Source organism: Gopherus flavomarginatus, chromosome 7 (genome assembly GCF_025201925.1).
Source record: "Gopherus flavomarginatus isolate rGopFla2 chromosome 7, rGopFla2.mat.asm, whole genome shotgun sequence".
Taxonomy (NCBI): domain Eukaryota; kingdom Metazoa; phylum Chordata; order Testudines; family Testudinidae; genus Gopherus; species Gopherus flavomarginatus.
Genome location: NC_066623.1, coordinates 70,642,001 through 70,654,185, shown reverse-complemented (window position 1 = coordinate 70,654,185; position 12,185 = coordinate 70,642,001). Strand labels below are relative to the sequence as shown.

At 41.3% G+C, this 12,185-nt stretch overlaps 1 protein-coding gene across 8 annotated transcripts in view; it reads left to right on the top strand.

Moving 5' to 3' along the window:
• KCNT2 (potassium sodium-activated channel subfamily T member 2) overlaps nt 1–12,185 on the top strand; it is a 282,967-nt gene that overhangs the window by 90,250 nt on the left and 180,532 nt on the right. For all 8 annotated transcript variants that reach the window (XM_050961381.1, XM_050961380.1, XM_050961379.1 and 5 more), the window contains exons 7-9: nt 1,801–1,875; nt 2,295–2,378; nt 2,988–3,082. In XM_050961381.1, coding sequence (XP_050817338.1) covers nt 1,801–1,875; nt 2,295–2,378; nt 2,988–3,082 — 254 coding nt within the window. The remainder of the gene's footprint in view (nt 1–1,800; nt 1,876–2,294; nt 2,379–2,987; nt 3,083–12,185) is intronic.

Below are 12,185 nucleotides of genomic sequence, written 5' to 3'. Positions count from 1 at the left end.
CTGCATGGTCAGAATCCCAAATAAATAACTTCCTTTGTGTTTGCTACATTTGTGTCCTTTTTTCTCTCTTGTGATGAACACTACCAATATAATGAAATCTGTGGCAGCTGATCATCCTTTGTTAGGAAGCATAAAGAAAAATCCTCTAGAAAGTAAAATAAGCAAAGATACTTGTTCAGTAGGAACACATGGTGAGTGAGTTTATAATGAATTAGAAATTTGAAATTCAAATTTAATTTAGTTTTTTTTATTGTGCCCAAGTTAAATACAACCACAGTCTTTAATCCTCCTCCTCCCATCACTTGTGTACAGTTACCACGCAGAACATTTAAAACTATCCAACTATAGTCTCATTCATCTGTCAAAATAAAATTCTTCTGGCACTATAGCAGCAGTGGCTTCTGGAGCTGAAGGTGTTGTGGGGGTCGAGGGGGAGAATAGAGGATTTCCTTTTTGCACAACAAAGCTTGTATTTAGCGTTCAGTGACTGAGTCAGATGATATAGTGAGGATTAATTAATTTGTTGATATAAATGTCAGATCATTTATGTCTATATTTTAAATTTATCCTACTGCATTTCAAATTCTTGTAATATTGACATGATCTATTCCACAATGTAAATGCTGCAGTATTACATTAACTAGTATGAGCTTCATGAACTTTACCTTTGTCGAGAGTCAGTGGGAGCTGGATTCATAGGAGGACTTGGGTGCCTAAAATCCCAGAATCCACTGGGATTCACAAAATACTGCTCAGCAACCCCCAAACCTTGTAGGTGCTTAAAATCACCCTGCACCTATTTTTTGGCATAAAAGTTTGCTAAGGCACCTTTGCTTCTGCATCTGAACATATGCAGTGCAGCCCCACCCTAGGTGTCCAGACACCCAAGCCCTAGAGCAAGGCGCAAACTGGGGGAAGATAGCTATTCCTCTGCCAAACTCAGCTGCAGGGCCCAATCTAGTGAACAGGTTCAGACTTTGCCTGCTAGATTTGGCACCTGTAAGTGAGCTTACTCAAAACAGGGTGGGGAAGAGGACCTCCCTCTTAACCTTTAGCCCGGCAGTGAGTGTATTCACCTGGGATGTGGGAGATCCCAAGTTCAAGCTGTCTCTCCACTTAAGAGAGAAAAGAGATTTCATTTGGAGTCTGCTGCCTCTCAGGAGACAGCCTTAGTCACTGAGCTATGGGATATTCTTAGTCAGAGCTCCCTTAGTATCTCCTATTGAAGCTGTTCCACTGTGGATAAGTTTTTAAAAGGTCACTGGAGCAGGAGGTCTGGATCCTGGGTCTCCTGCCTCTCAGGCGAGAACTCAGATCACTGATCACAGAATTATTCACACACTTCCTTGCTCCCTTTGGCCCAGTGTTTAATCCATAGTTCAACAGTTTCAATACTGAAAGAATCACTGGGCCAAATATCACTGCCTATTCCACAGGGACAGCAGACTCCTGACAGTATGATCTGGAGATAGCTCTGTGAGGGAATTCTCATGGAATTTTCCTCTGCTGCTGGCCCCTATTTTAACTTCCCTGATATATAAACAGCAAGATGTTGTGTTCTCTCATTTACCTAATCTATTGTTTGCCTCCCACTCACCCACCAGGAGGAATATTAGTGCCAAATCCTGCAATCCTCTCTCAGGCAAGACTCCCAATGACATCGTGAGGACCACAGGATTAGGCACTTGGTCTTTTCAGATTGTTGCATATATGTACATTGTTTGGGGTGAACGGTCTCTACAGTGCAACTCAGTGAAAGTCTATTTCTGAAGTTTGGTATGTTTTTGTTGTTTTAAAAAGGGAAACATCTGGGAACAAGTTTTGCGAATACCCTTCCTCCTGGAAATAATCAACGCTGTCCCCTTTATCATTACAGTAAGTATCTGAATTAAGTGTCTGTGTCCATTCCTGGGTGGGATTATGGGTCTGCTCCAACATACACTAAAGCGAGTGGAAGTCTCTATTGACCTGTATGAGTGATGAGCAGGCCCTGTTGGAGATGCTGATTTAGCAAACTATATTTTTCTTCTTGAAAATAAAATATTTAAAAAAAGTCACCCAGCCAACAGTGCAATGAGCAAGATAAACCAGTTAGATGTAAAAGCAGAGAAAACTTTCATGGTAAAATGTTATCTACACCATAAACTACCTATCATATATATTATACAGAAAGAAATAGTATAGTTACCAGTTTTTACATCAGGAATACACAATTTCATAAACACTGTATTGGATGTAGTTTCTTGGACAGAAAAGCTGTTAAGATGTATTTGTGTTTATTTCCCCTTCCTCAGATTTTCTGGCCTGCACTAAGAAACCTATTTATTCCAGTATTTTTAAATTGCTGGCTTGCCAAACATGCTTTGGAGAACATGATTGTAAGTATGACCAAAAATAGTGAGGCAAGAATAACTTTTTTAAAAAACATCCATTTCTGAGTCTGCTGACTTCAGCAAGCCTGTTGCTTTCTGGTCAGAGGACTGCACTGGACACATTTATCATGGGATTAATCACTTTCACTATTCAATCATGGAAATGCTTCTACATTTTGCTGTATCACTATTTCATATCAAATTTGGAAATATTTTCCAATAGTTTCATCAGTTGGTGGAAACTGGCACATCACTGACTTCCAACAGGGAAAGTTCCCAGCATGGCTAACTCTTATGCCACTCACATGTAGTCTCTGCACCAGGGGTCTAAAGATCTGCTATGCTCCAGTTACTCCTGACTGTCATGCAGAACTATTTGGGCCAGCTGATTAAATTTAGCACAAACTCCAGGATGCTCTAAACTATGCCAGGGTAGTCAAAGATGCAGTCACGGAAATCAGGGAACAACTGACTCCTTGCACTACCCACTGTGCTCAGCAAATTTTAAGTGCGGTTGGGCCATTGTATCTTATCAAAATATCATGGAACTATTGTATAGAATCAGCAGATGCATTATTTAAAAAAACAACCAACCTGCTTTTTCTATTAATATAGAATGATCTCCATAGAGCCATTCAACGTACACAGTCTGCAATGTTTAACCAAGTTCTTATTTTAATATCCACATTGCTGTGTCTTATCTTCACCTGGTGAGTAGCAGATGTTTATTACTATGTATTACATTTTCTAATTTAAGCACATTGTACTAAAACAGGTATAGTGGAATATTGTTTGTTAAGAGATAATGTTGTTCCCATGCGAGGTTTTAATTAACAGGTGGCTCCAAGGCACTGTTGGTGTAGTGGGGTTGGGTGAAAAGATGGCTAGAGATATTCTAAGTCTTATGAAAATTAGACTTGTGTAAAAACATCAGTAGAAAAAATACAGAGCACTACTTCTGATCTCAGGGAGAAAGTTACTCAAGTACATTGGCCCCCCTGCACAGCTCCCCAAACAACTTGAGCCCTACTGTGGGGCTATAAAAGGGAAAAGTTGTGGCTGGAGTGGCACCTAGTGGGGCTTCTGTGTCCCTGTGCTCTGTTAAGATGCTCTCCATCCTAGCCCTCATTAGACTGATGAGACAGGTCATGGAAGGGTCCACAGTATCAATGCTTTGGCAACTCCAATGGCTCATTCTTCCATCAAAGGAAGTGCAGAGAAATTAGTAACAGTTCAGCTCATGGGTTGGAATAGCCCCTGCAGTAAGGTAGAACTACACACCTATGGCCTACCTAAGTATACTGCCTCCTTTCCAACAGCAGAGCTCCCTGTCAAACTCTTATTTCTCACGTTGTTAGGAGGTGGTAGAGAAGGGGCAGTGAATAGAGAGGACCCTGTGCAGAGCAACTATAGTTCTATCATTATTTACTGTGTTAGCCAGAGTGCCTGTGGTGTCATTGCATTGATAAAGCTCAGTCTGTCATTCTGGAGACACTGATTTGATTTTCTCCTGCTTTATTTCTCCAACCTAATTCTTCTGCTAGCCATTGCTATATGACTTTCACCGTTTGGTCAGGATAGAGTAACACATGGCCTCTTTTAGTTCTGCCATTAATGTCTGTTCTTTAATCAGAAGAATTTGTGCTCTCTAGTGGCTCAAGGGATATTTCTATTTTTACTCCCTTCACTTACAGCCACATAATTGCATAAGGCCAGATCCTGCAATCCTTTTCCAGCCAGAATTCTTGTTCAAGCCAAAATTTCCCATTCAACTCACATGGGATTTTTTGGCTGAATAAGGACTGCACCATTTGACCCAGACCATACAAAATTAGGGCCCTACCAAAAATCAGCCCTCCCCTATGAAATCTGATCTCCTCAGCTGCTGGGAGTATGGGGTTCTGAGTCCTAACTGCTAGTCCAGCCACACTGGGGAGGGATAGGACTTGTCCTTCCTCTGCATGACTGCTCTCCGTGGGGAGATCAGATCCACCTCCAGAGGCAGTACGGGCAGTCCGGGAGCTGGGCTGTGGGCCTCCGTCCCCTCTCGCCCCAACCCCCGCAGTTCCTACTGCAGCTCTGGGCGCCGAGCTCCTGGCTTCTGCTCCCAGTGGCTGCAGCTGGGGCAGACTGGTCTCGGGGCCTCCCTCTGCTCCAGCCAGAGCTAAGGGAACCTCCCACCGTTCTTCCACCCTATAGCTTCTTCTGGGGCTGGAGCACCCATTTTTCAAGTGGACCCCAAGATTGGCCAAGGGCCCCTGCCTTAACCTGTCACTGGCCTGGACTAGCAGCCCCCAGGCTGGGGCACTCCTAGTAGCATGGAGGAGATCCTACCCACCTCCACCTCCAACTGCAGGAAGTTCAGAGGCTGCTGCCTAGGCAGCACAGAAGTGAGGGTGACAATCTAGGACAACCTCCCCCCCAACAACTTTGCAACCCCCCACCATCCCATTTTTGGTCAAACCACCCTCTCCCTCGTTACAATACTGTGAAATTTCAAATATAAACATCTGAAATAATGAACTTGACCAATTTAAAAACCCTCTGGCCAAAAAATTGACCAGAATGGACCGTGAATTTGGTAGGGCCTATACATAATGCTGTCACTGTAATACCGGGACAGCTAATGTTGCATCTTCAGCCACAGTTAAAGTACAATATAAAAGACTCTAGAGCAAGCTGTGCTTTAATATTTGTTACTGTCCAACATTTCACTCAAGTGCTAGACAAAATACAAAGTATGCATCCACTTCACAGTGAAGCAAGCTCTTTCTGGAAATAAAGCAGTTTCCTGAGAACTTGCAGTGTCCCTAGTTGAACAAATATATGAGCTCCATTTGAAATGGACCATTGTGTTCAGGTCCAGGTATTTTGGTAGCGACAGTAAAACATGTAGAAAATGGCAAGCTGACCTACAATAATTGTGTCTGGTTTCAACAGTTGCAGATATAGACTCATTATATGCTGACCTAGTGTTGACCCTGCTAGACAGAAAAAGAAGGTAAATAAAAATGAAAAACACCCAATAACAATTGCTAAATGAAGCACTTTGGCAGTGACTTGTAGTATTTGTTGACATCATTTGCCTAAGATGAGTCTTGTGCTGACCAGGAAATTGTTTATATTATTTATTTGAACATACAGTATTTAGATTTATTGGGGGGGGGCAGCCATTCATATATGAATTTACAGTGTAGAGCAGCATTGTAATGACTACTGAAATATTCAAACACACCACGGACAGCATGCCAAACTCATCTCCGGAGTAAGGTCTTCAGTTACGTTATATCCTTGATGAATTGAAGCCCAGTGCCTTTTAGTAGCTGCCTTTATTTATGGCTCAAACACAGGCCCAGCTGCAAAGCAAGAGGGGAAAAAATGTCCCATTGTGAGCCAAACTCTTTGTTGGAGAGCGTGCAAAAGCAGAAAAAAGAAGCTGCCACCAGGCTGCCATTTCATATCCCACACAGAAACAGGCAGTGGCAAAAGCAGCTCTGTCCCCAAATGTACTCAGCCATATACCAGAGCCAACACAGAACCCTTCTGTGCGCACAGATTACTCCCCACTAGTCCCTTGGATGGAACAGGAAGAATGAACCAAATAGCTCCCCCTTAAATGAGTTATAGGGTTAATTACAATACAGCCCTTTGTACCTGCAGATTTATAGGTACTGAACACTTGTAGTTCCCATTTACTTCAGTGGGAATTGTGGATGTTCAGCACTTCTGAAAGCCGGGCACTTGTCTTTACAATGCAGCGTATTAGAAGCCAGGCTTATTTAGAAGATGCATGAGGATAAATAAATCCTAACAAGATATAATAATTATGGTAAATATGGTTTGAGGTTTTTTCTTACTTTACTCTGAAGATGAAATAATAAAATAGCTTCAGTTGACACCCTGATAACCATTACAAATTTCTGGGAAGTCAAACTTTTGCTTATAACTGATTTATAAGTTTTGATATATTAATTTACTGGTTGAGAAAAATGTGAGGTTGAAACCATATTTTATGCTTAATACATTTATAGGTTACATTCATAGAATCATAGGAATGAAGGGCCAAGAGGATGGAAAAATTTCATGGTGGGAGTGCTTAGAGCCATTGAATCAAACTGTAAGCCCTCTGTATGATGGAAGCCACTTCAAGCCAGGGGGTGTGGCAGTCCCCCCACCTCTCCCCAGCCCCATATGTAGGGTTGGAAGGGACCTTAAGAGGTCTTCCAAGTTCAGTCCCCTGCAGTGAGGCAGGACTATGTAAACCTAGATTATCCCTGACAGATATTTGTCTAACCTGTTCTTAAAAACCTAATGACTGGGATTCTACAATCTGTTTTGGTAATCTATTCCAGTACTTACGTAGCCTTACAGTTAGAAAGGTTCCCCCTTGCCCAATATTTAAACTAAATCTCCTTTGCTGCAGATTAAACCAATTATTCTTTGGCCTACTTTTAGCAGACATGTAGAACAATTGATCCCCATCTTCTTTATAACAGCTCTTAATATATTTGAGGACTTGTCAGGTCCCACCCCGTCTTCTTTCCTCAAGACTAAACGTGCCCAGTTTTTTTAGCTTCCTCATAGCTTATGTTTTCCAAACACTTATTTATTGTTGCTCTCTGCTGAACTCTCATTTCTCCATGTTTTTCTTTGAATGTGGCACCAACACCTGGATGTAGTACTCCAGGCGAGGCCTCACCAGTGCTGAGTGGAGAACAATTATCTCCTGCAACTTGCATATGGCACTCCTGTAACACACCCCAGACTGATATTAGCCTTTTTCAAAACTGCATCACATTTTTGGTTCATATGCCATTTGTGGTCCACTATAACTTCCAGTACTACTGTCTAACCCTTTATTCCCCATTTTGTTGTGCATTTGATTTTTCTTCCAAACTATAGTGCTTTGCACTTGTCTTTACTGAGCTTCATGTTGCTGATTTCAGACCATTTCTCCAATTTATCAAGATCATTTTGAATTCTAATCCTGTCTTCCAAAATGCTTGCAACTTCACCCTATGTGGCATCATCTGCAAATGTTATAAACATATTCCTCATCTCCCCCCGCCCCCTATGTTGATTATTATAACCCTATTATCCTCTAGGTGCTTACACACTGATTTTTAATAAAACTGTTCCAGTATCCTTCCAAGTATTGAAGTTAGATTGACTGATCTAATTCCCTGAGTCCTTTGTTTCTCAGAATGTTTGCCCTTCTTAGCCCTCTAGGATCTTACTCATCTTCCATAAGTTCTCAAACATAACTCAAATGGTTTCAAGATTCTTAGATTTCAATTAGTTCCTTAAGCCTAGGGTGAATTTCATCAGGCCCTGATTACTAGAATACATATAATTCATCTAAATATTCTTTAATCTGTTATTTCCCTATTTTCTCTTGTTTCTTCCACCTTGTTAATATTATTTGACTTAAGCAGCTGGTCATAATTGATCTTTTAAATAAGACTGAAGCAATATAAGCATCAAGCACCTGAGCCTTTTTGGTATCTCGTATTAGCTCTCCTTCCCCTCTAAGTACATCTCTACCCCTATATAACACGGTCCTGGGGAGCCAAACATCCCTACCACGTTACAGGTGAAACACCGTTATATCAGGGTAGCGGTGGCAGGGCTGCAGTGGTGATTTAAAGAGCCCGGGCTCCGGCCATGGGGGTGATTTAAAGGCCCTTTAAATCGCTGGCGGAGCCCCGCTGCTGCAGCCCAGGGGTAGCGGTGGCAGGATTCCGGCGGTGATTTAAAAAGCGCTCAGGCCTTCCCGCACCAGCCAGAGCCCTGGATCCTTTAAAGTGCCGCCGGAGCCCTGCTGGTACCGCGCTATATGCAAACGCGTGTTATAGCGGGTCGTGTTATAGCGGGTTAGATGTGTAGTGAACCTATACTTTCCTTCATGTTTCTTTTGTTCCTGATATGTTTGTAGAACCTCTCCTTACTGCCTTTTTCGTGCCTTAGCCTTCTGATTTTATCGCTCCATGCCAAGCTATTCTTTTGTACTCATCCTCATTAATTTGACCATGTTTCAACCTTTTATAGTGTTCCTTTTTGATTGTCAGGTCTTTAAAGAGCTCCTTATGCAACCATTTTTGCCTCTTTCTATTCTTCCCATCCTTCCTCCACATCAGCATAGTTTGCTTTTGTGCCTTTAAATATTGTCTGAGGAACTACTAGCTCTCCTGAACTTTTTTCCTGTTAGATGTTTTCACCCCATAAGGCACTACCTACCCATTTCTGAGTTTGCTGAAGTTTGATCTTTTTTTTTTTTAAGCCCATTGTCTTTATTCTGCTGCTCTCATTCCTTCCTTTCCTTAGAAAAATTAAATCTCTTATTTCACCCAAGTTGACATCCACCTTCAGATTCATGAACAATTCCTCCCTGGAATCAAGTCAAATATTACTACAAATATTACTTGGTTTCTTCGTCCACCCAATGACACAAGAAATTGTGCCCAACACATTCCAATTACTTACTGGACATTGTGTGTTTTGCCCTATTACTTTTCCAACATATGTCTAAGACCAGGGGTCAGCAACCTTTCAGAAGTGGTGTGTCGAGTCTTCATTTATTCACTCTAATTTAAGGTTTCGCGTGCCAGTAATACATTTTAACCTTTTTGTAAGGTCTCTTTCTATAAGTCTATAATATATAACTAAACTATTGCTGTATGTAAAGTAAATAAAGATTTTTAGAATGTTTAAGAAGCTTCATTTAAAATTAAATTAAAATGCAGAGCTTCCTGTACTGGAGGCCAGGACCCAGGCAGTGTGTGTGCCACTGAAATTCATTTCGCGTGCTGCCTACCCCGATCTAGACTTCTGCTTAAAGCCTTTCATTAAAGGAGGCATGTAGTGACTCCTTCCCAGGACTGCACCATTCAAGGGGGAGCCTTCAGACATAATTGGAGCTCAGAAAAGTACAATTCCTTCCCATCTCACACCTTGCTCCCAAAGGGATATAACTTCCTTCAGACCTATACTGGGTGCTGATTGTTTCCATTCATGCTGGCTCAGCTCATCAGACTGATTCACTGGAAAGGCAGAGTCCAGCCTAACTCCCATTTAGGATTTTCAGTGGCTCTTATGCTTGTCCCTTACGCAAGTGAATTTCAACCAAAGTACAGATCAATTCAAAGACCTGACTGTGTAAATAACCTCTTTGTTCTTAACAGATGTGTTCCTTTGAACATCCACCATCAAGGAAGAAGGGCATAGTGTTTAAAAAACTAACCTTGTTTAGAGGGGAAGTGAAGGCTGAAATTAGACCTTTTTAAAATCAACAGGTCCAAATAGCCAGCTCTTTCAAAACTCTTGGATGCATGTTGAGGAGCTCATCAAACCATTAACACCGATTTTCAATAAGCACTGAAGAATTTCCAGATGTCTGGAGGAAAGCAACTATTGTACCAATTTCTTAAAAGAAAGTAAACAGAATGTCCTGGGTACTTATAGGCCTGTCAGCCTGACATCAGTCCCAGGCAAAATAATAGAACAGCTGATACAAGATTCAACTAACAAAAAGAATTAAAGGAGAAGAATGTAATTAATGCAAATCAGCATGAGTTTCTGGGAAATAGATCTTGTCAAACTAACTATTTTTTTTTTTATGAAGTTACAAATTTGGTTGATAGAGGTAATAGTATTGACACATACACTTAGACTTCTTTAAGTCATTTGACTGGTACCACAAGACATTTTATTTAAAAACTGAAAGGATACACAATTAAAATGAAACACATTATATAGATTAAAAGCTGGCTAACTGATAGGTCTCAAAATGTAAGTGTAAATTGGGGATTTTCATTGAGTGGGCATTTCTCTAGTAGGGTCCCACAGTGATAGGTTCTTGGTCATACGCTATTTAACATTTTTATCAATGATCTGAAATAAAACATAAAATCATCACTGATAAAGTTTGCATAAGACACAAAAATTGGGGAAGATGAATAATGAAGAAACAAGTCGCTGATTCAGAGCGATCTGGATCACTTGATAAACTGGGACTGAGCAAACAATGTCTTTAATACAGCTAAATGTAAATATGTACATATAGGAACAAAGAACATAGGTCATACTTACAGTATGAGGGGAATCTATATTGGGAAGCAGTGACCCTGAAAAAGACTTTGAGGTCATGGTGTATAATCAGCATAACATGAGCTCCCAGTGGGATGCTGCAGCCAAAAGAGTGAACAAGATCCTGGGATGCATACAGGGGAATCTCAAGTAAGAGCAGAGAGGTTATTTTACCTCTATATTTGCACTGGAGCAACCACTGCTGGAATACTGCATCCAGTTATGGTGTCCACAATTCAAGACGACAGTTAATAAAGTAAAGAGGGTTCAGAGAAGAGACATGAACATGATTAAAGAATTAGAAAACATGCCTTATAGGATAGATTTGAAGAGGTCAATCTATTTACTTTAATAGAGAGAAAGTTAAGGGATGACTTGATTACAGTCTCTAAGTATCTACATGGGGAACAAATATTTAATAATGGACTCTTCAGTCTAGCAGAGAAAGGTGAAACACGATCCAATGTCTGGAAACTGAAGCTAGATAAATTCAGACTGGAAATAAAGAGTACATTTATGACAATGAGTAATTAACTAGTGAGACAATTTACCAAAGGTCACGATGGATTCTCCATCACTGAGAATTTTTAAATCAAGACTGGATGTTTTTTCTAAAAGATACTCTAGGAATTATTTTGGGGAAGTTCTATGGTCTGTTGGGAAACAAGAGGTCGGACTACATGAAATCTATGACTCTATAACCTGGCCTTGAAATCTGTGACTCTATAACAATCATATACATTTTTGTATTCTCTAAAAGTAAGTGTTTTCTGTGTTTTACTCCTGTTAGCTCTGCAGAATCTACACATGTAAGGAGTGAGCTCGAGTTTTTGAAGAACTGTTTACTAAGTTCCAAACACTTTTATCAATGCAAACCTGTTGAAATCAGTGTTTCCAAAGCATCACTGAGGATATAATTTTCCTTCAGAGCATTTGTTGCAGCTTGTTGTGTGAGATAAAGTAGGTAGCCAGTTTCACTCTCAGAACCTAGTCTGAAGCGTGCAGCACTTGCAGTTAGTTTCACATATAGCGGGCTAGGCACACTCTTGCCTCTTACATGTGTGCAATGTGGGTGAAGGAGGAGGCATGAGGAGCTTCCCTGCCACACACCGCTCCTTCCCTCACACACTGCATACAGCCCACTAAAGGCCGAGCACTATTTGAGTCAGCATCTCTGGGAAGTGCAGGGACTGCTCATTCCCTTGTCCCCCATAGGTGCATGGTGCCTCAAATGGAGCTGTGAAGGTGTAAGGCCGTGGACCTTCCTTCCCCACTCTGGTGCATGGAGAAGGACTGCTACACAATGTAGCATGCTGCACCCCTAAAGTCTGTAGATGTGGGCTTGCTCCCGCTACATGCCAAGGATTTTGGGGGTCCCACAGGTCCCAATACCTCTTATGGGTATGGTACAGCACTGCACCATCCCTACTCTGGACTGTGTCCAAAAGGCACAATCTATCCTAAAAGAACATGTGGAATCAAAGTTTGAGAGGCAATAAATACCAAACCTGACAATGACAACCGTAAGGTGGTTTTTTCAAAGTAAAATTACACTTCAAAGTTAGGATCAAACACTAAATATATAAAAAGAGTCTGCTACCTGTGTGTATCTGTCATATCTGCTGATTTTAGGAACAATCGAGTTTTTACTACTGCTGGCAGCCCCTGGGTCCCAGCTTGTGTGTGTATGTGTGTGGAGGGAACAGGCAGGGGTAAAGGGGCTGGCTT